At 40.5% G+C, this 24,871-nt stretch overlaps 1 protein-coding gene across 1 annotated transcript in view; it reads left to right on the top strand.

The window, feature by feature from the left end:
- The window catches only part of BCAT1 (branched chain amino acid transaminase 1), a 56,738-nt gene that overhangs the window by 9,097 nt on the left and 22,770 nt on the right, over nucleotides 1-24,871 (top strand). The window contains exons 2-3 of the mRNA XM_066319517.1: nucleotides 6,634-6,705; nucleotides 22,498-22,698. Coding sequence (XP_066175614.1) covers nucleotides 6,634-6,705; nucleotides 22,498-22,698 — 273 coding nt within the window. The remainder of the gene's footprint in view (nucleotides 1-6,633; nucleotides 6,706-22,497; nucleotides 22,699-24,871) is intronic.

Genomic DNA, 24,871 nt, shown 5'->3' with positions numbered 1-24,871 from the left:
CACAGTGACAGAGCAACAGAAGGGTCATAGGAAGGAAAACAATTAAGAACAGTGTGAGCAGTGAGTTTAGAAATCAAGGTTAAAGCACATTGCACTCAGAGGTCGTTTGTGAAGAGGATTTCTTTAGAGTACTTGCCTATTTCTGCAAAGAAAATAGGAAGGAGAATTGTATGGATGTGTAGGAAATAAAGGCCAAAGTGACTGTTGAATAAAGGGGCACCACACAGAGATTACAGCTGCTTCATGTCCTGTGTTGGATGGGACTGGTGGGAGGCTTTCAGTATTTTTCAGTTAGGATCACACTTCAGACTCCATGGTGTATGGTTGTAATTCACACCTCATGTTGTTTTCTGAAGTGTGTGACAAAATAAATTCAGCCTGAAGATGAACCCTGGTCAGGTTCTCCTTAGGGTTAGTTTCAAGAAATAAATTTGTTTTCTACTTCTGCTGATCTCTTTGTTCCTTTAGGGTTTTTAATAATTCAGCTTGTCAAGCACACATTCTTTTAGAACTTCAGGAGTAGATCTCCTTCATCTTGCCTACTAGCACTGCTGTCTTTCAAGTGAACTGAGACAAGCTTTCTTCTGCGTCAGTTCAGGCATTACTGAACTTACTCAAAAAAATTACATTAGTTCTGTAGGAGATTTTTCACCAGAGTGCTGCTTGCAGTGGCTTTATTTTGCAAACATTATTCTGCATTTATTGTTCTCATGGAACCAAGTTTCTCTGCTTTTACAGATGTGATACAGCTATAAATGTTATTAAACATGAGTCTTGGGTGGACTAGCTGAATGTTTCCACTTCTTGATGGTCTCTGTTATAAGGTTTTTCTAACCAGTAAGTTGTGCTCTTATAATCTGAATTGTGTTTTATTTAACTGTAATAAAAACAGCGATGCTTTTTTTAAAAGGAACATATTTCAGTTTTAGTCAAACGAATTAAACTGGTTTAAATTAAAGCAAATAAACTCCTCCAGTCAGGGATAAGTGCCTGCACAGTTTTTCGGACTAATTTAATTGCAGTCTATTTCAATTCAACCTTATTTCATGCCATACAACCTTCTTGGACATGAAACCTCTTGTATTATCTAAGCCCCAATGCCTTCACTGTGAGGCAAAATTGTTATTAAATAGTGTGGAAGCTTTCTTTTTCTGCTACACTAGTTGCCTTGTGCTTTTCTTTGTTGAATGCTGTCATTGCACAGCCTCTGTTTAACTAATGTTAGTGCCAGCCCAAGGTTGAACAAGCAGCTACAGTAAGGTGTTAATGTCAAGCTGACAAGACATCAGGGAAGATCTATCTAAGGAGGAACAGTCTTAAAAAAATGGATTGGAAGTGCAGAAATTAGCTCTGTAAATTGTGTAAATGGCCCAGCCCAACAAATTGGTGACACTTGCATGGTAGCACAGAGATGTGTTGTGTATGTTCACGTTCACATACCTGCAGTATAAAGACAGGATTAAAATGCTTTTATATCATGCATCCACTCCCATTAGAGCTGAGATAAACATGCCTGGCTCTTGGCTTCCATAAATGAGCTTCTTAAACTATGGAAGTCTTACACAAGTGTCATTAAATTAAAAAAAATTAGTTGATATTGAAAATGGTATTGTATCACTTGGCCTTCAGCATCTTCTCTCTGTTTGACAGTGTGTGGGGTTTTTTATTTTGGTTTGGTTTTAATTTGGTTATTGTTGTTAAGCTGTGAACAATTATTAGTGGGTTTTTTCCTGCAAATTTATCTTTTACATGATGTGGCTGCCAAATTATATTAACATTTCCTAGGGACACATAAAAGCTGTTTTGAAGTCATGGAAGTGTTTTTGTCTGACTGTAGCAATACACAGAATATATGGCATTTGTGCACATTGGATTCTGTTTTATACCTGGAGCAGAAAGGCGGCTCTGGTTTGTATGGCTGTGAATGACAAAGTACCTGTCATCACACACCTCATTTGGCTTGCCTGTAGGCAGTTACCAGAGTGTGAGTCACGTATTGGATTTATTGATCTGCTGTATTCCTGCAATCTGGCAAGTGTTCTAATTTCATTATCCTTCCAGTGCAAATTAGAGCATGAATATTTCTTAAGACATTTAGTAGCCAGAAGCAGGCATAGGGAAAAAGCAGTAAGACACTGTTTTAGCTTGGAGAATGTCTCAGAAAGGACTTCTTCGTTGAAAATTGTCTTCATATGACTTCTGACTGAGAGGAAGTTTCTGATCATCTTTCAGGGGCCTGATGACTGCTACATGATAGGATGGTGTTTATAGCAGGAGGTGGGTTTGCTTTGGTAGAAGGAACTCTGTGCCGTTGTTACTGCGTGTCTGTGGTTTATTTGGTTTCTTTAGGTTCTTGACCTCCATGAATGACCAATGCAAAAAGGCACTGTCTGCAATTCTTTCATGGGCATGAAATTAGATTTGCAGATGTTCCCTGTCATTGGTAGTACTCTACCAGGGCACTGGTGCTGTTGATGAAAATCTCCCTGAGAATGGAGACATTGGAGCTGTCTGTGGGGGACTTCACCCAAATGACTGGTGAAAACCAGAAAAGATGACTAAGGATTTTATGGAACTGCAGAACTTGAGTTGTTTTGAAAAGCATCCAATATGATTTCCTAGCTGAAAGTGTGAGCTCTGTAGACAGCATTTTCAGTTTGTTTCTTTACTCTTGCCTTCTGCTAGGGAAAGTTTTCTGTTCCCTGGTGGTCAGAAGAGTTCTCAAACAACAGGGAAAATTAAGTGAACGGAGAACTGAATAAATAATTTGTTTTCTTTGAGAAAGGGTGACAAAGTACATGGCGTGCAGAGGTAACTGGAAAAATTTGTAGAGACCGGGTGACTTTTTTTTTAAAATGAATGATCTTATACACTGTAGATTAAAGAAATGTAGTTTGCAGCTGGAGATCACAGTGACGAAGCTTCTGGTAATCTTCAGTTCCTGTTTCATAACTGAAGATGAGCCAGGCACAGCAATTTGACAAAGCACCTGGTGGAAATGCACTTTGTAGAACAGACAGTCCCAAACAAGAACAAAGACGCTGATGCTTCTGCTGAGTGTCTTAAAAGCCCCCAAGTGTGAAGGCACAGGAAGAGCTGAGGCACACTCATGCAGTCCAGGAAGCTTGGGGAGTTTAGGGAGGAGATGGGCCTATTTTTGTAGCAGAAGGGTGAATGATCTGACTGCTTAGGAGAAGTAGAGAAGGTGTGCCAAAGACAGCAGGGAAAGCATTGTCTGCAGCTTCATGATACCAGACAGTGTTGAAGATATGCATGTCTAAGGCAACCTGAGGACCAAGTGCAGGAGTTAAATGTCCAGATTTGGGAAAGCTCTAGGAAAAATGCAGGTGACAACTGTTAAGCCTAAAATTTGCCAAAAGTGCCACTAAGTACTTGTTAGATACACAAATACCCACCTAAGGCTTTACCTGTGCCTTTTGTAAGAGTTAGGTTGGAACTGAGTGCTAATGTGAGGGAGCACTGTTATTGGCTGAGTGTATTGTGATTACTTCTCTCAGTGCTAAAGGATTTGTAATGGTCACTATAGTATTGAGGTCTTCCATAAAAGTTATAACAGAATTACTGCTCAGCAGGTCTTTTTTTTCAGTAGTATTTCACAGTGCTAAAATGACATATAAACCCCACTTTTTAACCAAGTTTAATCTGTTGTAAGACTTTACCCCTCATTCTCATACAGGCTTTACAGTAATGTTAAAATCTGTGTGTGTTTTCAGTATTTTTGAAGGAAAACTTTGAAATACTCTTTTGTTTCCTGTTTAGAAAAAGCAGTTACTTATTCCACAGAGAAAACACTGATATGTCCACAGCACAACATAGGAAATTATGTCATGCTTGTGTAATTGTACAGCTACCTGAGATAGTCTTGAATGACTTCTGAGAAGTTGTTGGCCCAGTGGCTCAAATGTATCTTTAGGATAACATCAGTGTTTTAATGGAGGCAGTTTTAAATCTACCATGCTATTAAACAGAAAGGGCAAATTTATGCTTGGCATATCTCCCTTGGTAATGTTGGCACTAAACCGGGGAGCAATTTTCCCTCTTGCATTTAGCAACATGTTTCAGATTTGTAAGCCATGGAGCCGGTAAAATATGACTCCATTAATTAGAAAGTAATTGCGGTATTTCTTTCTAGTGCTGAGGGATTAACTCAGTTTAATCTCAGTGTAGTTTACAAAGGCAGTTAGTTACTTGCTTTAAATATGAGTTAAATCTGTAAAAAAAAAAATGACTTCATGGAGAACAGGATTGGCCCCATGGCATGTGCCCAAAAATTGGGCTGTTGACTTCACTGACTTCAGTGGTAATCTTGAACTGAAGGGCAACACGATGGAGCCCCCAGGGGCTGTTCCTGTAGGTGGTCTGTACTTCAAATTCACATGCAAGCTTGGTATATTTAAAAAAGATCATGAGAGAGAATATTAAACTGTATCCAGCTTCAGTCCTCTGTGTTGATGCCAACTCTTGCTTTAGGGCAACTTCATAAAGCAGCAACAGGAAGAAACTGAAGCGTAATGGTTGAGTACTTGTCAGTATTTGCTGTCACCACTAATTATTATTAGCAAATCCAACTTGGCACACCGGATATTAGACAAAAGCCAGCAATGGTGCTGGAGCTTTTTGAGATATTCTTCTTCCACAGCTGGCAGTTCCCATCCTCTTAGCTGATAACCAGCATGTTCTCCATCCTAGTTCATTGCAGTGCAAAGAAAAATCAGTTGGCTCAATTCATCTGTGGAACACTTCATTGCTGTCAACTGCCATGAAGGCTTTCTAGGATTTTAGCAGTGGATTTGGAATTAGTTGAAAAATTACTGGTAAAGCAAGGATTTGTCCTTCACTTTGGGTAACACTTTAATCCTGCTTGGGTCTGTCACTGAAGGCACGTGCACACTCTGACCAAGTCTTGTCTTTCTCGAGTAGAAAACACTAAGCTTTAAGGCAAACAAAATGTATTTTTAATGAAGGATAAAACATACTGGGATATTGTAAAGAAATTTATGATCTCTCTTGGCACATTCTTTTTTAGTGGATACAGAGGGTCCTGTAGCCACAATTGCCTGCCTCGCTGTAGAGGGTTAAAAAAAAAAAAAAAAGAGGAACAGAAGGGTTAAAGCTGAGAAAAGGCAGCAGGAGGGATGTGGGGGGCTCCCTGGGGGGAAGGGGAGAGGAAGTAAGATCTGCTGTGACTGGGAGTTTGCCTTGTACTTTTTGTTGGTAGCAAGGCTGTGATCTGTAGAAGGTCCACTGAAAATACTGCTTTTTTTTTTTTTTTTTTTTTTTTTTAAACCTTGTATGTTTTATCATATTCCCAAGATCTGTAAAAAGGGAAAAGAATCATGTTATTTGTCTTATGTGTGTCATGCTTCCCAGCCTTGGCCCCACATTTTGGTGGCTGCTGCAGGACAGGTGGCTGCTGTGTCCCTGACACTGCTGTCCATCCACCTGCACCAGCTCTCCTTGTGGGCCGAGGGCTGCTCCCTGTGAAGAGCTGGCATCTCACAGGCTGACCATGGAAGGTTTTCTCTGCATCTTTTCTGAAGGGGGTTTTACCTTTGATCTGGGGCTTTCCCTTGTGGACTGGGAGTTCCCACCCAAGATGCAGCAAGGAGACAGCCACCAAGTCCTCTCCATCTTTCCAGCTGTGCTCCCTTGTGCCATCATCCCAGCCATCCTCTTTCATGACCCATCACCCACACTTCTTTCTCCTGGTGCCGTCTTCACTCTCCAAAGCCTCTGCACCCACTTCACCTTTTCAACTCTTTCTTGAGGGCTGCTGGGAAACAAGGAGCCCTGTCAGGACTGTCCCTGTCTCCTTTGTTCCATGCTGTTGGATATAACATGCTCTTAGCAGCTACTGGCAGGGAAGCTACAGGTAGTGCGGGAGGGTCCGCAGAGATGCTAATGTGATGCTGTGGGAACTGGGAATCTTGTTTGTAGGTAGATGGCTTGTACCTGTCTGTTATCCCTCTGCTGTTGAACAAAAGGATGCCTGGAACTAGCACTCCTTTTTTTTTTTTTTTTTTTTTTTTTTTTTTTTTTTTTTTTTTTTTTTTCCCCTTCTAGCTCCTTTGCAGAAGCCTGAAGTGCAACATTGCAGATAATGCAAAATATTCTCATTATTTATTCATATGGGTTTAATGAAGGATTTAACAAAAACAATTCTTTTTTATTCCATTCAGCCTACTCAGCCTTCTTTTAAAAATGGCAAACCTGTTAGGTAGATACTTCAGTAGAGAAACTTGGCTCTGGTGGAATTGAGTAAAAACCCAAGTTATTTATTTGGCTCTGAATAAAAAGCTTGTGATGTTGTCCATAATGTTCTACACTACAGACTGATAATCTAATCTAGGATGTTATGTATTTATATATGTTACATATATAAAGCCCTGATATGTAGTTGCACAAAATAAAGCCACTGAAGTAAAACTGAGAACCCGGAAGATGGAAAGTTGTGCTAAGAACTTACCACAAAGTTCTTGGTAATATATTTACTGATGACAAAATCTGATGATTCAATACAGTCAGTCCCTAGAGTGAATTAACTGAATGTGTATCAACTTGCCTGCAATGTACATGGAATTTGATTTGCTCTGGTTTTATTTTTTTTCCTAGGGCTGTGAGAATGAGTGCACAGGTGGAGGATGTTCAGGAGAAACAGGAAAGCAAATGACTGAATCTTTCAAGGTATGTGGGAATGGTCTTCAGAAGAAGGTTTTCCCTTGGGGTCCCAAAGTTGCCGAGCTAAGGATTGCAGAAGGACTCCAAAGCACTGCAGCTCTGGAACATTATCAGCACTCCACAATGCCTTATGATAATAAGGAATGCTGAGCACCTGCCAGGAACTGACAGGAAATTGCATCCCTCTCTTTTTATTTTAATCTTATGCTTAGAAATGAACTCAGTTAAGATACCATTCTTTTCCTCTGCCTTCTTCCTGAATGCAGTACTAGTAACTAAGAGCTCATTTTAAATGAGCATCTGTATGGATACATATGTCAGCTTCCAGTTTTCTGTTGAAAGTGCAGAGCCTGTCAGCATGTGCTCCTTTGAATTCTACATCTGTCCCAATTTCCTTTTCCCCTGCCTTTTATACATCTTTTGCCTTTATTCTTTATGTCACACATCTGTAAGTATTTTTCTCTTTTATTCCCTGATTGAGTCTTTAAAAAAACCTTATCTACATTTTGCTGAAATATGAAAGCAGTACTCAGAAAAACTCGTGTTTTTTTAGCAGTTCCTGTTGTTTCTGACTATTGTCAGCAGCACATGAGATGAAATTATAATGGTATGCTTTGTAAGTGTCATGTTCTTCCTGATTTTTTTTGGGCAATGCCACTCCTGTGCAGTCTTCTGAACTATGCTAAAGTAATTACTTCCCCTTCAGTTGTCAGGCTTTAAACAGATATGAAAAATTAATGCTACAATTAATATATTGGATTCTGATATGGTTTGTTCTGATGTTGGTCTCATTGAAAATAACAAAGAATTCTTGAGAGTCCATGACTACAGGATTTCACTGTGTAGCAACATGCCATTTAATTTCTGTTTCCTCATTCTCAGCCCTTTCCAGTTCTTCTCTTCCTCATTTCTTTGTGTTGTGTCTCTGGCAATTCTGTCCAAGGAGGAAAATTCAGGATGACTCTCCAGCCAGAAGGCCTGATTTGAAAAATGTTGACAGAAACAGGCATGCAGCCAGTTTCGAAACCACAAGAAATCACAAGTCTGGAGTTCAAGGGTTGTTTTGTGAATTCACCTTCAATAAATAGATAGATCTCGGTAGATTCATTCAGCAGAGTGTGCTGGTGTATTTGCAAACCAGAATTGCTTTACAAGAGGGGACTCTTGTGTAACCAAACTGAACAGTATCTTTCGCTCATTGAAGCAGTCCAGAAGGAAAACAGAGTGACAATAAACTCTGGTAGTGTTTGGGTCACAGGTGAACTTGGTATAAACTAAAACAGATTTAAGGCAGATTTAATTATACCGGCAGTCAGGCAGGTGCCTTACCAAAGCTCCAAATACTGGGTGGCACAAAGTTGGATTTAGTCCAGGTTCCTTCCCATTGATATTTGTGTGTCAGCCAGAATGGCAAATCATTGCAGTGGAGAGGCTGGGTGAGGGGAAAAATACATTAGCAGGTGGGACAGATGGTCATAAAGGGAATAATGCTAGGAGAAAGCAGCTGGCTCAAGCTGAAGTCTAATTTGTAAGTCTTCATTCCTGCCTTATGGCTCTGTTTCTGAAGATTAGTTGCAGTCACCACTGGGGTAGGGATTTCTAGAAAATACTGTACTGTGGAAAGTATGTGTATGAAAGTTGAGGTAAGAATATAAGTCCTGGTTGTAGTGTCATGCATTATAATGACTATTTTCAGCCTCTTTAACTTCACAGTAAAATTAAGAAGGAAAAGCTTCATAAATGAAGAAAAAAGCCAGCAACAGAAAATGAAAATAAAATAGCCTGGATTCATTCTAGGGAACTTTACAAACGTTTTTGTGGAAGACAGTTACGGTTACAATTTCAGAGACTATAGCTAATAATATTTCAAAGGAATCAAGTTGACCCATGGGCTGACTGTGCTGAAGAAAGCTGCAATTTTGTGCCAGTGACCTAAGCAATCCAAGATTGTCGGAATGTACAAAACAGGGTATGGTTTTGGTTAAAGCTTACATAAAACATTGTTTACAGTGGGTCATACCCAACATTTGACTGCCAGATTAGGCCTCTGAAGACATTTCTGTTTAGAATGCAGTGCTGTGCTTTTTAGGTGGGGTGATCTGCTTTGAGTTTTACTGCAGTTTCTGTCTGACTTTGAAAAGTGGAGTGGAGAAAGTGCCTGTACACTGGGAGGGAAGGCACGGATGTTACCTACAGTTTCTGGCAGGCATTGAGCTCCTCTGCTGACTGCTTGCTGTTTATTCTCTGTTCTCATGGACTTCTTTAAAAGCAGCAGATCAGAATTGGCATTTCCTTCATCCTGACTGCTGCTGAACTACCTTAATTTGACTCAATTCTGCAGTTAAAAATCTCATCCTGGCAGGTCTGTGATTTACAAGGCATTTGATATATGGCATTTAGAGTTGTCATATGAGCAGTGATGTTGGAGCAGCTAAGAAACATTGAAGAAAATAGTGCTTATGGTACAGTCTGCTGTATTGTAGAAAGTGTCGGATCTCTAGAATTTATCTACCAGGCTCCTTCCACATGAAGAGTGAAATCTTCTTCTCTCCCTCAACTGTTGTATGCACTTAAAAATGTATTTGTTTATTTAAATAGCAGATGGTGATTTATGACCGCATTTAAGTTGTAGTTTTTGTCTGTTGCCAGCACTGGATCTCTGTGAGGGGGATATTGCATCAGTAATGGAAAGTACAATCATCCTTTGTACCACTGAATGTTTTTTTGGGAAGTTGAATGAAGAAATGCACGTATCTGGTTTTATTCTTATACTCACATTCAGTAATACCACAAAATAGCACACAATTATGTCTAAGGCACTTAATTTTTATGACTAAAAATCTGGTAGTTCCTTTAATGCATTCATTCTGCTTATTGTGCTGTCACAAGACAGAATGAATGTTGTTTGGAGCATGGAGCAGTCTGTTTCCATATGTAACTCTGATTTGGTTTCTTTTAATGTGTGAATTAGCTCTTACTTGGAGTTCCCAACACTCAATGTTAAGAAACTAAAGGCATCTGTGATGCCTTTTATTTCTCTCATATACAGAAAGATGATTAAATGTGGCCTTTTGTTTTGGGATTTGTCTTCATTTTCCCTTTGAGAATTTGTTTTCCCTTTGAGCACTTTAAAAAGGTGTTACCTACTCCTGTAATGTTTCTCTGAGTTTCAGCGATCTGAAGCTCTGGAAAAATTGGCATCATGGTGGTGCAAAGTTCAGTTCTTTTGTTTTACTTTTTAACGGCCCATTTAGTGTGCCAAAGTGGTGCAGACTTTCTAGGGAATTTCTAGGGAACACTGGCTAGTTTGCTGCACTAAAGCAGAATGGAGTAGCTGTACCTTACAAGTGGATCTGGATTGAGTTGCTTATGTGAAGACCTGTCTGTGGTGGCAGAATGAGAAGTGTTTAGCTGGGGCTGGTGTGCTGTGTCTCAATGCCTGCTTGTGCTCCTCTGAATGTCTGAGAGTGCTCCCACAGAGTTTTCTGCAGATGAACCCAATCTTCCAGGCTCTGAGCCAGTGGGATGTGAGCCCGTGGCAGACTGGAAGCTGCATGGGCAGGTTAGTGCAGTGCTGTGCTCCAGCTGGTGATCCCTGTGGGATCTTGGACTTGGTAAACGAGGTACAGTGCTCTAATATGCTTGCATGGCTTCCAGTTCCAAGTTATCTCACCTCTTAGTTAGCCAGGTGAGGTGCTGCATATATTGAATTTTCTGTAATGATGTATGGTTTGTAACTTGTTTCTTGCATTGCTGTAATGTTTTTGAGCCCAAGATGTGAATTAGCTGACACTCTGCTAAGTATTGTACAAATCGAAACATAAAGCTTATTTCCACTCTACATATATAAAACCCCCCAAAAAATCCTAACCAAAATCTCTGACAATTTTTCTACAGAATCTAAAGCTGTAGTGTATTTTACACTAGAAGAAACTGAAATTATTTTTCCAGTGCAGGTTCGAATTTCCATTTGTGGTTCAAATTGAGAAATTGCCAGTGAAAGTTTTACATTACTGTGAGCCATAACCATTTTTATACTAAGTGGGCCTATGATTTGTGGTAAAAACAGTGGGATATAGGATTCCTTATTCTGGGAATTGGGAGGGAGAACAATCCATTTTGAGAAAATAGATGGTTTTAAGCCTTATTTTAGAAAACTATTTTGTATGTAAAAAGTTTGCTGACAGTGATGAACAGCAAGCAGTTCTCTGATTTTTTATGAAATATGGAAATTAATTTTTACCAAATTTTCTTGTTTCCCATCCTATGCAAAGGTGAAAGTATATAAAATACAAAATAGTCTAATTTTTGAAACATCATCCTAAAGTCTAAATTAATTGAATTTAGCACATTAACACATTAACATGACAGGGTTATAGTTTCATTTCTTGAAGAGTTTAGGAAGTACTGAGCAGTTTTCCTCTGTTTTCCTCTGTTTTGCTCATAGCATACAGATCAAGGGAACACTAAAGCATTTTTGGAATGAGGAAATACACACAGTATAGTTACCACTTTACCTACAAGGCTAATAAATATAAAGCAATTTACATTATTTATATATTTTCAAATATATATTATTTCCTCCCCAGCTTGTCCTCAATTTGTCATTTTCTACTGACTGACATTAATAAATTATTTACCTGGTAAAGCAAATGTACACTCAGTGAGGCTTTTTGTCATACTGCAGATATTGATTCTTCAGGAACTTTGAGTGTTAGGTGAGGATATTAGAAGAATACTCTGCATTGCCATTTAAAATTCCATATTAGACTCCATTTTACATTTTGCTTCATGAGATAGAACATTTCCTTTTTATAAAATTGTATGGGGAAAGATTTATTATAGAGATTTGATGGTCTCTTGATGCTATGATGAGCAGTAGCTGCCCAGAATGTGTGTATCAAAAATCTGCTCTTATATAAAATATCTTGAAGCAGTAAAAGAGAAACAACCAGTTTGGGTATCTGTGTGTGTATAATGGCATAGATACAATAAGGATGTCCAAATGCTTTGTGTCTTAGAACCGTAGGCCATCCAGTCCATTCTCCCACAAAAAGTGGGGCTCTCATCAGCACCAGGGCAGGCCCTCTGTGGCTCTGTCTGCTGAATGCAGTGCTGGGCTGCTCTCTGAAAGAATCCTTGTTTTCCTGGTGTCCAGTCTGATCCTCTTAAGCTAAAACCTTGTTAGTTACCATTTGGTAGGTCATCTCTGGATCACTTCCATGGAAGTACATAGCTGTAGCCACTGTTAGGTCAGAAATGCCAAGCTAGAGGCCAGTTCTGTTATTGTCATAACAATATCTAGCATGTGTGGGCTGGGCGCTGCTTTAGAAAAGGTTATTCTGATTTTGTCTTGTTTTCAGCTGAATCTGTTTCCTCTATGTTATTGTCAGTGGTAACAAAACTATTTGTTTTGTGTGATGTGTGGACTAAAAAAAGATTGGTAAGTAATAATACTGTTAATTCACTGTATTTTCATGTCACCTAATTATGCTTCCTAGCAGGTATGTATATGCTGCAGAATTATTTCAGGTAATTTACAATCAAATTTCAGGTATTTACAGTCAAATCCATTTCCTCATCTCTACCTGCCAAGAGGGAAACCAGTTTCAGAATAAAGAATGTTTTCTGTGATATTCTGCATTCACATGGGCATGGCACAAACTCTTTTGAGTATTACTATTAATTGGTGGACCTGACTGACACGAATCTGCTGCTCTCATTCCAGTTATTAGGAAAGAATTTGGGATCTGTGGCAGCTCCTTTCAGTTTCAGCTCTATGGCAAGTGGTTCTGTGCTTCTCTTCAAGTGGGTAATGTTCTTCAGATAGTTGCAGGCTTTTAGCAAATAGACTTTTTAAGCTGTAATAGAGGAACTGATTGTGCCATTATCTGAAGCTGAAGGATTTGCAAATAAAGCTAATTGTCTTCAGCAAGTAACAGGAGCTTTTAGCCAAGATGAAAGGAAACTGCTAAAAAAACAGCCAGGGGCAGTTTGGCTGAGTTGATTTATAGCACAAGAAAGTGATGCTTTATCACTTTTTTTCACTAGGAGCTTAAGATGTGCCTGTAAAAGCACAATATGGTACTGGAATTTTGGAGATTGCATTTAGCTTGTATAATTTTCTGGATTAGTTTTTCCCAAGGTAAAGAATTGCTTTTAAAATTTAAGATTTAGCACCAGTCAGTGATGAAAGTAAACTTATGAACTGACTCCAAAACTTAAAAATTCCATAGTGTCCATACCTATTTCCAAGATTTCTTAAATTTTAATGTCATTGTGATATCATGTACTCAGTTTTGATAATAAATGTTTTCTTTGCCGAACACATTTGAATACAAGGTACAATTTAGGAAGAGAATTAAGTTGGATTTTTTTCCATAGGATTCTCTTGGCTTTTCTGCTTGCTTTTGAAAGGATATCCTAACTTGCCATAAATTATCAGCCTAGAGAGTTGGAAGAGGTTTATGTTAATCCTGTATTTAGTCCCTGTTTTGAGGAAGTACTGAGTGGAATGAAATGGCAAGCTGTGGCAGTTTCATTGGCAGATAAGACACTGAATTTCATGGCAATATTTAAGTTTAGTTTCTGTCTAGCCGTGTGAAAGAGAGATGGAATCTGAGAAAGTCAGGTATGGTTAAATGAAGGTTTGAAAGGGTTCCCATAACCTCTGTGTATTATAGAGACTGTACCATGAAAGCATTTGATATTTCCAAAAGGTTTTGAATGCCTGCGTTCCATGAATCCACTTCCCTGCATGTCTGCAAGCTTATTAAAATCAGGGTAAGAAGATTTAATTGCAACTGCTCAGGACTTGGACATACGGGATTATGATTCTATTCTTGGCTATTCCACACAACACGTTTGTGACTGGCCAGGCTACTTAGGTGAAATAATTCCAACTTCTTTTGCTGAAATTTAGGTTTGCAGTTCATTTCTTTTTTGAGCATGGCCACTTCTTTTAGAGAAGGTTAGATGCAAGAATCTCGTTTTTTGTTACAATTGCTTCATGTGAAATACAAATGATGTTTTCCAGACCAGGAGACAGTGGTGTCTTGAATCTTCGTGCAAAGATGTGTTATTGGTGAAATGTCAGAGACCTCTCTTAATTCTAGTCTTGTGTCACAGGGCAGTGTGAGCCCTCAGCTTGTGTTAGACTCAAACCTTCTCCCAGGCAAAGTCTTTCTAAAAATGGAACATTGTGTTTATGCTACTCTGCAGAAATATAGTGGTTGTGAGGCAAGGAGCAGCATAGCATCAGGAATTGCATTAACCAAGCTGTCAGATCTTTGAGAAGAAGCAGTTTGTGTTAATACTGAATCTTATGAATTAAGTAACTAGCTAATGTCTCCCATTAGTGAAGAATGGTCCTAGTTCTGTTTTTATGGAAATGTTTGCCTGCAAATGTATTAGAGGACTTTCTGCCATTACAGAATTGCAGTCTGTATTTTGCTAAATGGAATTGCTTCTTTCTAATCTGAATCCCAGGTGCAAACATAAAGTGCAGTTGCATGGCCAAAGAGGATTTTTAGAGTTGACTTGCCCAAAAGTTACAGTGAGCTTACAGCAGTGTGTTTTTCGCATGAGTGCAATGACTGCATTTAAGCCTGCTCACACTTCCTGATTACCCCACTTAGTCGATTGGAGTAGCTGTTACCAAACAGAAGTGTTTCATGGGACCAAAATCCAATGATTTTATTCCAGTGTTTAATAGTCTCATCAGCATCTTTGTGGTTTGAATTACATAGAGAGAATCATATTTGAAATTTAGAGATTTAGAGTTTTAGAGATTTTTTTGATAGAAGAGATTCCAAGTGACTGTTTTTTTGTAGATCTGAAAATACCAATAGCTGGAGTAGAGGAGGTAGACCCCATTAAAATCAAGTAGATTCTTTTCTCAATATTTCCTTAATATCAAGTGGAAGGTTTCCTTAGGATCTGTAGGAACCCCATTCCAGCATCTTTCTTAACCTTAAAAGCACATCTTTTGAAACATGTCAGTGAACAGACTAAGGAGTAATGGAGAAAAAAAGCCCCAAACTTAGCAATTATAAATCCATGTAATTTTCCTAAAGCAGAAGAAATGGATGAGGCTGTAAAGATTAAAGGAGTTTTGCCTGCCTTACAATCCAGATTCCTACAAAGCTGGAAGAAAGGGTCTTGGTTAACTTATATGGTCTCTGGATGAAATCAGTGGGAAGTTATGCAGGCAGCATTTCAGCAACATGGAAAAACTCTTAAAATTTAGCTAGTGCTATTGAAATGAATGATATGTTTTTAGGGCAAAATAAATTTCTTTTATGCTTTCTCTATCATCTAGCCTGACTGTAGCTTTCCAACATCTCTGTTTCCCTTCTGTTGTGTTTTGAGGGCTTTAGAATATATTTTTAGCGGTGCTTCTGCTCTAGGTGCCCTTTCTTTTCTTTAGGCAAGAGGTTTATGTCAATTCCAACCACTTTTCTGTTTTCTTGTCAGAGCAGGTTTACTTCCCTACCTACTGCTCCAGATCAAACATTCCTGCATCAGAGTTGGAGCCTCTGTCAGATCAGGGGAAAGGTTAAAAAAAGCCAGCAGTACGTTATGCTCCTTTTCTTGCAGAGTGTAGCAGAATTTTGTTCTTTGGTGAGACAAATATTTGAGAAGTATCTGTTATGAATAGTGGAGGTTAGATGCCTTGCGGAGGACGAACTAGACATAGTCCTTCCAGCCATATTTTCTGCTGTCTCCATGACTGTCTCACAACTGATTCAGACCCTTGACTCTCTTTTGCTTTGTCATTTGTTTTGTGGTTTATTACCCAATGTACAGCCAACTTGATGCAATGATTCCAGGACTCAGTCCAATTACATGTGCTAACATATTCTTAGATGAAGTTTCAAGGAGACTTTATGTTGAAAGATTTCTGATACTTTTTATATTTACCCTGGGATTGCAGAAGATTAAATTTTCTTTTTCTTTTTTTGATAGTAGTAGTAAAAATAGGGCTTTTTTCCTCCTTGGATTTTATTATATCTTGGTACACTTTCCATTATCAAGCCTCAGGCTCTGTTGTAAATTTAAATAGTATTGATGGTAAAGAGATTATAGGATAGCTTACATGAATGTTACTTTATACTTACGAGCTGGTGATAGATTTCTAAGAATTTCTTTGACTCACTCTTGTTTTGAGTTGATAGAATTCTGTGTTTGTGTTATTTCTACTGTAGAATTTAATTTTGTGGTCAGGGCCATACAGGGTTTGGCTCTTTACAAAAAGTGATGGTCTCTGCCCCAAGAGCTAGCAGTCTTTTCCAAAGAAGACGCTGATGGGGAAAGAAACAGGGCATTACTGGGAAATGAATGTGGAATCTCCCAGTGCCCAGGAGCAGAATGACTTTGTGGTGGGACCGGCACATGCCTGGTTCTGTGGTGCTTTTTTGGCTGTCTGTGGGTCTTTCTCACCCACCATTGTTCCAGAATTGGCCCAAGCTGGCAGTGGTTGTCCCTCTTGGCTGCCGTGGAGCAGTGGGAGAGCCCCGTTGGGCTGTTTGTGACTGCTGTTCGTGTCCTGAGCAGTACCGGATGCTGTCTGGCTCCGGGCTGGGGGAGAGGCTGCTGCTGTAGGCTGCCAGGGAGCCGTGGGACAGCCCTGGTGCTGCTGGTCCTGGCAGTCTGAGCTGGCACAGAGCTGGGGCACCTGTGGTGTTTTTCAGGCTCTTTGTGTGAGATTTGTGCACTCTGCTGCCTTTGTGCATCAGACATGGTCCGTCCCGGGGTGACAGGGAAGGTTGGGCACCAGAGAGCCATGGCACAGCCTGGGGGTTGCTGACTGGAGGTGCTGGGGCTGACGAGCTCTGAATTGTCAGTGAAGCCTGCAAGAGGAGGCACAGCAGCAGCTCCCAGATGGGGAAGCAGATGAGTTGCTGCTTGTGAGGACAAAGTGACAAAGGACAGTAAGTGATGGCCTGGCAGAGCCTTAGTTCTTAGTCCTTCCTCCCCAAGCCCCCGCGGAGAGATGGAGCTCCCACGCAAAGCACTGGATTGCAACTTTGGCACTAACCCGTCTTCCTCCCTGTGCTCCCTGCCTCCTGGCCAAAGGCACATTCCAGCACGGCAGCAGATCTGCATCTCGCCAAACTGCCTGACTGCTTGGTCAGTTCCCATGATGGGGGGCTGCTGGAGAAGAAGGGGAAAGTGTTGACCCCCAGCTGCCCCAGCATCAGGCAGATCCAGGCAGTCCTTGCTCTTGTGTATGCTCTGTTTCCAGCTTCCCCATGAAGCTGAGGACAGGTTATGGGACAGAAGGTGACCAGGCCTGCTGGGAATCCCTAGGCTGGTGCTGTGCTTGTGCCTGATGTCTCATGAGAGCACCATTGGTTTGGGATGGGATCGGGTTAACTTCGCGTGGTGCCCTGTTTTGAATTAGTGACCAAAACATTGTGGGTGATATGCCACTGCTTGAGCCACAACTGAGCAGTGAGTGCACAGTGCCGAGGCCTTTCCTGCTTCTCACGCTAGCACCAGTGAGCAGAATGGGGAACACCGGATGCTGGGAAGGGGATAGAGCCAGGACAGCTGTCCCTGCTGGGGACAGCCCACTCCTCATGTCTGCTCAGCAACACAACTGCGAGCTCCTCCTCCTCCTGCACTGGTGAGGCATCAGTAGGCACTGGCGATGCCACTGGTGAGGCAATGGTACTGAGCCGTTGTGGTCGTTTGCATCATTTGTTTGGTTTTGTTTTGTTTTCTTATTCAAAGAATTGTCAGGGTTGGAAGAGACTTTAAGATCATCACATCCAACTGGCAGTCCAGCACTATCACTGTAACCCCTAAACCATATCACCCAGATACTGAGCTGTCTTAGCCCATGAGGTTTGGTCCTATCATCTGCTGAGCTGTGCTGTCCTAAACATGTTGAAAACCAAGATCCATTCAGTGTCCCATGAGCTTTCCTAATACCAGTGACCTGAAGACCTGCACAAGCTTGGTTTCCACTCCCACCCTCTCAAGCTCTCAGCCACAACTCAAAACAGCCCCAGGCAATGCTTCAGGTGTGGGGCAGAGTGAGGGCTGGAAAAGATGAGGGTGCCACAGCCATAAGGACTGAAAGTCAGGAAACTCTCATCCCAGGAGCCTCCTTCAGTACCATTCTGTACAGATCCAAACTCATTCTCTCCAACTCTTCTCAGCTATGCTTTGTTACCTTTCCCCATTATAGTAATTCCTTATGTTTTTTGTATCTTTATCGTTTATATCTATCATCATGGTAATACCTTTGCTTTTTTTCTGTCTCAGAATTTGTTCTATTGCTGTTCATAAGTGTAAGGGCAGAACAAGTTACTTGATTTTGCCTGTGCTTCCGTGTTATTGCATAATATTATCCCTGATCTTTCCTAGGATAAGCTTACAAATTCAGCATAAGATAAAAAATTATTGCAGTTGCTTGTGATCTTGAATTAATCACTGTTATGGGTTGACAAAACTATTGCAATTACCTAGACTAGGAGTCAAGGAGGTTACTTTTTTTCATCAGAGGAGATTACAGTCGGTCTCACTTGGGTGCATGTTAATGTTTTGAAGATCTCTGCTGAAACTTGCTGCTGTTGTTAGGTAACTTGTGAGCTGTTTTTCACCTGGGGCTGCCAGGTCTGTTTTTACTCAATTAAGTGATAGAAATGCCTGGCCTAGCACAGTGTTTAGAATAAAGTCTGGGTATATAAAATGAGTTAGACCTGTTATAGCTGCCCAACCTACTGCTTATGGTCTGTGATTTTCAGTGCAGTGAAGGATCATGTGGGAAGGCATTGACAAAACTTGCTAGAAAGAGTAGGACAAAACATGCACTTGCTGTCTGCACCTACCTGAGACATCTGTCTAGGGTAAGAAAGGTAGGAATGCAACAATGAGAGTAACAGCTCTGGCCAGAGGCTGCTGTCAGCTCCAAATCCACTTAAAGCTCTTGCAAAGGTGGCATGGAACAAGCATTAAACTGACAGCTCGGCCAGAGGCATCAGGATGTCTTGTCACAGCTTTGATTAGAATAGATGGACCAGCACATCACCTTTAATTTGACCCAGCTCATAATTGAGAAAATCTGGTGATGAATTTTTTTTTCAAGAAGTCACAATCTATATCTTCTTTACTTGGGCTGGGTAAAGCTTTGCCCTGGAAGAAACTGCATTGGAATTAACAGGCACTTTTCAGATGAGGGGCTTCTCCAAAAATGTCTCCTTGGGCCAGTGGCCCTTCCAAGGTGTAATGTTGCCATATAAGCCCTGAAAACCAACAGTATCCAACTGGTTTCCCTACCACTTCCTTTTGCCTACCATAGGCAGGGCAATCTGATATTTCCTGTTTCTTGTTAGAGTATCCTGGGCTGGGATGTCAGCAGGTACATCTTGTACGTTCCTTTCTGCTGTGACATGGAGATTTTGCAGGCCTGGAAGTATGTCATTTTACTTTGGGCAACAGGTGCCAAATAGCTGCACTCAGTAGACCATGTGCCACATCCACTTCTTTTTTTAATCTCCCTTATCCTTCTTGTTCGGCATTTACCATTTTTCCTTCCAGCTTAATAGTTTTGTTGGGCAGCAGTCAGGAGGTGCTTGAGAGCATGTTGGATAAACAAAGCAGGCAAAACACAAACCTAGTTGAAAATTCCCCTTTGTTTTGGCAGTACAAACTGTGGAGATCTGGATGGGTGCTAATCCCAATCCCTAGTGCATCCTTTACATGCTGCTTTTAGGGCTGGGGGTATGTTGGCAAAGGAAGAAAGTAAATTGCTGTTTATAAAGGTCATAGGTGATAGCAGGGTAGCGCTGTGATAATCTTTCAGTGAGTGATATTAACAGAATAGGCATTGATACATAATCAAGTACCCTGATTTGTCATTTGTCACCTGGCCCTGCTCTGCTCCCCTTTTGTGGGTTCTTTTGAGTGTTTGATTTCCCTCCTGGTGCTGCTTGAACAAGTGAAGCCCAAAGGGTTTATGAGGCATCCTACATGTTGTGTAGGGTGTCTTATTTCTCAGAGACCCAGAAGAGGTTGAGGTAATACTCCCTGCAGACCACACTGTGGGAGGGAGTACTCCAAGGATGATCTTCCAAAATCTCCTCCCAACGTATTATCCTCCATGAAAAAAAAAAAAAAAAAAAGACCAAATGCATTGCAGCACTTGACGCTGTCTTGACATAAAAAGCATTTAGATTCTGAAAGATTAGGGTGCTGTTGCATGCTGTTAATTTGCACTGCTTGGTAAAAAAAAAAAAAAAACAGAGAAAAAGACATAATGGATAAAGGAAAAGAGTCCTAAAAAAGGATATTAGGAAAGTAATGGCCAAAAAAGTGGATCTCCAGAGAGCTTAACAGGATTATAAGAATGAGAAAAAATGCCTTTTTGCTTGATGAATGATTGTTGCTCTACTGGTCTGTGCAGTTTAGCCTCTAAGGTCTAATCCAGGGTGTTCCTGCTGTTGTTTGAAGGAATTGTTATGGGTCAAGTGCTGGACCTGACACTGTTGACTCAGGCGTCAGCACAATGTCTGAAGGAAAACTGGTTTCCCCAAATTCTGCAGGAGGTGAGAAAGAGCAAATGGGATCCCTGGTCAGAATGTGCAGTTCCGGGAAGCTCTGTGGTCTGTGAATTGTCTAGTTTTCTGGATAAGGGTCATAGTTTCCTACCTCTCTAGGCTTTTCTGCCTTCAAGGGACTCAAACTGAAATGCAGTGAGTGTATTTCTTCACCTGTGGCTGCAGCTTGTTGCTCCCTTTACACGTGCTTATGGATTTATGAGAAGAGCCAGGTTAAAACTCTTTCCCATCCTTAAAGAAAAGCTACTTGTTAATCCCAGCAAATTTAAAAACTGTTTTGAAGTGATGCCTTTCAAGTAGTTGTGCTGCCACCACTGAGGAAGCATCAAATGACTCATAAAAGCAGAAATCAGCACACTGATGGGAGTTCGAGGAGAAGAGGCTTCATATGGTAGTTAGGTCCCCAGGCCAGTTCATTGTAAAGATAATTATCCTAATGCAAGTGACCTGAGATACAGAAGCCTGGAGTCCAGGGAAAGCAGTTGATAGGACTGGAAGAGGGAATTCTTTAGAAGCTGTGATTCTTTGCAGAGATAAATCCAGAGATATAGTTGTGTTCTACATGCTCACTTAAGCCCCATTGACATCGCTGCTCCCGTGTAATTGTTTTCTTGATCTGAGTAGTCTTGCACTGTGGATAATTGCAAACACTCCTCGGTGGCTCTTAATTTGATCCCTGTCTTCTGTGATTGCTTTTTTTCCCCCTAAAGCTGATAAGAGGTTACCAGGTAAAATTAGTTTCAGGACATCATTAGGTGGTGCTTCTCCCGTTGGAGCATTCACTGTCAGAAGACTAAAGGGAGAGTTAAGGAGAGTAAAAAAGGAAGAGTTAAGGAGAGTAATTGTTGTTTCATCAGATTATGTATTAATTCAACCAGACTAATGCACTGTAATATCTAAACAAGCCTTGTAATTGGAGATAGCTGAAACAAGCTTTTAGCTATTGATGTGCTCCTGCTCTAAGTTAATTTCACATCTAAGCCATTAAGCAAAAAAAGCCCCAACGAAACTTAAACCAAAACAGCTAATCAATAAGAAACAGGTCTTTGTTCATTAAAGACATCTTGAAAATTAGGTTGTTTACAGAGACAGGCCTACACGTTTTCTTTTTTTCAAGCACTTGGAACTGATTTTGTCTCATTTTGCAAAACGTGTGCAGGGGCTGAGAAGTCCAGAACACTGGTATCTTCTGCAGAAGTACCTTTTTTTGAGCATTTGCAAATCATTTGGTCAGTATTCTGGACTTCCCCTGTTCCAGTGTATTCCATCCATATGCACCCAACACAGAGGAGCAGGATTTCACTTGGGGGTCTGTAATAAAGGACAGTGCTTTCTGAATTATGTTAGGAAGGAAAACAGAGAATCCTCCCTTGCCTCTAAGGGGCACGGTTTCATGCTCAGATGGTACAGCAAGAGAAGAGAGAGGGTGAATCAAGACTATCAAGACTGCCTACTTCAAAGCCCTCTTAAGTTGTTCAGCCCCTACCTGTGAATAAAAGAGGTGTGACATGCCAGAGATCTGCATTCCTTATTTCCCGGCTGTTCTTTAGAACGATTCACACCACAGGAGCTACCATAAAGAAAATTAACTCTATTCCAGCCAAAACCAGTACAAAACCCTGTGGCACATGTCTACAGCCAGTTGTGGCTTATAAGAGTCTCTACAGTCTCTCATGCAGGGAAGCATTTAGCCTTACTTGCTAATGGGATCTTTCTAGGATAATAACTTTGTGAATTAGCAGGTTACTGTGGCATAAGTAACTTGCTGGCTGCTGGCTCTGATCTCTCACATTGGTTTATGTATTAAAGGAAATCAGTGTGACATCTACTTAGTTATGATGGTGATTAATTTCTAATGATCAGTTTATATTCTGAGGTATAGCAATTGGATGTTTCTGGAACTTGTACAGGGGTGTTAGCCTAAGTGTCCAAGAAATTCCATGTGCTAATTTTCTGGGTTTATACCTTGTACTGCTTCTTTAACTTAATTCTTAAACAGAATTTCAAAATATGCTACTCCTTGTATAACAGCACTGTATGTATGTTTGTGTGCACTTTATGAATATCTTGCCAGCTACTTAGAGGTTAGTTGCCTTTAACCATCATGTCATTAAATATCCCTACAGAGAAGATACTAAGGCTTGTCCTTGTTCACTGATGCAGAATAATTTTAAATCAGTCTGACTTCATTATTTTGATACACTTTATTTTTGTTTCTGTGTTCTTTCAGGCTTCTGACTTGATTATCACCCCAGCTACGACATTCAAGGAAAAACCAGACCCCACTGGTTTGGTGTTTGGAGCTGTGTTCACTGATAATATGCTGACAATTGAATGGTCCTTGGCTTCAGGATGGGAGAAACCCTGTATTAAGCCACTAGAGAACCTCTCATTACATCCAGCCTCCTCAGCCCTGCATTATGCTGTAGAAGTGAGTAGTGAATTGATTTGGAAACCACAATTTTGTTTTATTAGCTCTGGAAGCCACAGCTTTGTAATACAAGGACTATTACTGCCATAAGTTCATTAGCATTGAGTTACATCTTGTTTTGTTAACTGGTATTCTTCCAGAATAATTGCATTATTTACCACAGGGTTATGTGTAACACAGAAGCAACTGTGGCCTGGGGATTCCAACACACTTAAAGTCCTAGCCTAGGGAAGGTGAGCTCTTTCTTGTGTGGTGATAAATTTGTTTGAAATACCAATCTTGTTCACTGACAGTGGGTTGGTTCAGTTACACTCTCTGATGTGGCAGTGCAGGACTGTGTAAGACCATGAGATTCTCAGAGTAGCTTTAATGTGGGGTCTGAACATGCACTTTGTAAAAGTTACTTGAAGCTGGTTTAAAGGTTGATAGCTTAGATTGCAGGACAGAATAGACAGGTGCTTGTTTGAAGCTCTGAACAAGTCCCTGGAGCTCAGAACTAGATCAGATGCCCTCAGTGTATACAAGTGTGTTTAAGGAAAGAACGTACAGCAAGGAACTTGGGGAAGTGGAATGTTAAGTCGGAAACCAGCGTGGTTAAAGTTTCCGTGCTTAGCTGATTACTGCTTAAAGCTTTGTGCCTTCAGAGCAGCTTTGGCTGTACTCACACCTGTGTGGGAACCCCAGCAGGGCACAGACCCTGAAATGGAAACCCACTTCTGGGTAGGTGGGAGTGTCTCCATTGAAGTGTGTGGAGTTGCTTTTGCTGCTTTTACTATTTCTTATATTTTTCTTTTTAAATTTTTTTTTTGTATTTTAACCACTAGTATAAGGGAAGCTTTCCCTGCTTGTTGTCCCTGAGCTCCTGCCTTCACCATTTTTATTATAACTGATTTTTTCCTCATCTAGTCACCAAGCCTCCAGAGGTCCTGTGTAAATTACAACAGGCCCCTGTGGCTGAGGCTGCAGCTCTTGATCTGCCCAAGAAGTAGGAAACCACGCTGGAGTCCCAAATCTGTATTTTACTCTTAGTAGCATATTGCATTAATGCTCGGCCTCTGGTCTGGTCTGAAATCACTGCTAATATGAATATGCTCTTATTTTTTTCCCATTTTTTTTTTATTCTTTTACCCTTATTGCATCACGTTTCCTCTAGCCAAGAGGACAGACAGAGGAGAATCTGGTGTCATTGCTGTGGCTCAATGAATACACAGTGGGTATAATAAAAGTGATGAATTTGGCATTCCCTCCCCTTTCTCCTTGCCCTTCATAATGCAGTGTGGTAATCTGGATCTGCTGAACTCCAGATCCAGCTCTCATGATGTACAGATTCAGATAATGCTGTTTTCACACCACTCACTGTAGCAACCAACCATCAAGCAACCACAGCAGTTGCTTTCATTAGAGCTGAACATTTCTGGAACACATCACTGTCTCCCTTTTTAATGAGTGAAAGGTTTTACTGAGCTCTGGAAGATTAAAAGTATTTCTTTTTGGAGAAAAAGATTTAACATCTTGAGAAGGCTTTGTGTTTCAGTAATGATGTGATTCTGTCAAACCATTGATCAAATCTTAGTAGTGACATTCCTCCCTTTTCCCTCTCATTAAAAGTTCTGTGAATGTGTTTGGGAGAAGGGGGGGGCAGGGGGAGGGGAATGTGTTCTGTGATAAGAAACTAATGTTCCAACAATGTGCTGTCAGTTAGTAACTGGCCCAGTAAAAATCATATCAAAGTATCAGCTAGATGACCAGCTATGCTATCCTTTATTACAGACTTCTTTTTATTGCGACTACAATGTCTATCCTAGGAACAACTTCTTTTTCAAAATTATACTAAGCTTTTAGTAAGGTTGGTGTTGCCATAGGACTAAGATAAATTTTGAAGGCAAAAAGTTCTGGGTTCTAATTTTTGTTCTGCTGCAACCCAATTAAAATTTGTCATGTGGAAGTACCTAGCTCTGCCATGGAACTGCACACAAGCTTTCTAAAGATAGCATTTCACTGATCCTTACAGAAAAAAATCATAGAATTTGATAACAGTGAAACTTAAACAGTCCGTTAAAGTTACATGTGCACAAATACAGTATTATTTTTTCCAAATAAAACTGCATATCTAGGCTTAACAACCACACAGGATGCAGTTCCAGCCACTTTTTGTGGAACAGGCAGAGGGAGG

This window comes from Sylvia atricapilla, chromosome 5 (assembly GCF_009819655.1).
Source record: "Sylvia atricapilla isolate bSylAtr1 chromosome 5, bSylAtr1.pri, whole genome shotgun sequence".
Lineage (NCBI taxonomy): Eukaryota > Metazoa > Chordata > Aves > Passeriformes > Sylviidae > Sylvia > Sylvia atricapilla.
Note: the sequence above shows the minus strand (reverse complement) of the source record. Positions and strands in the feature narration are given on the sequence as shown.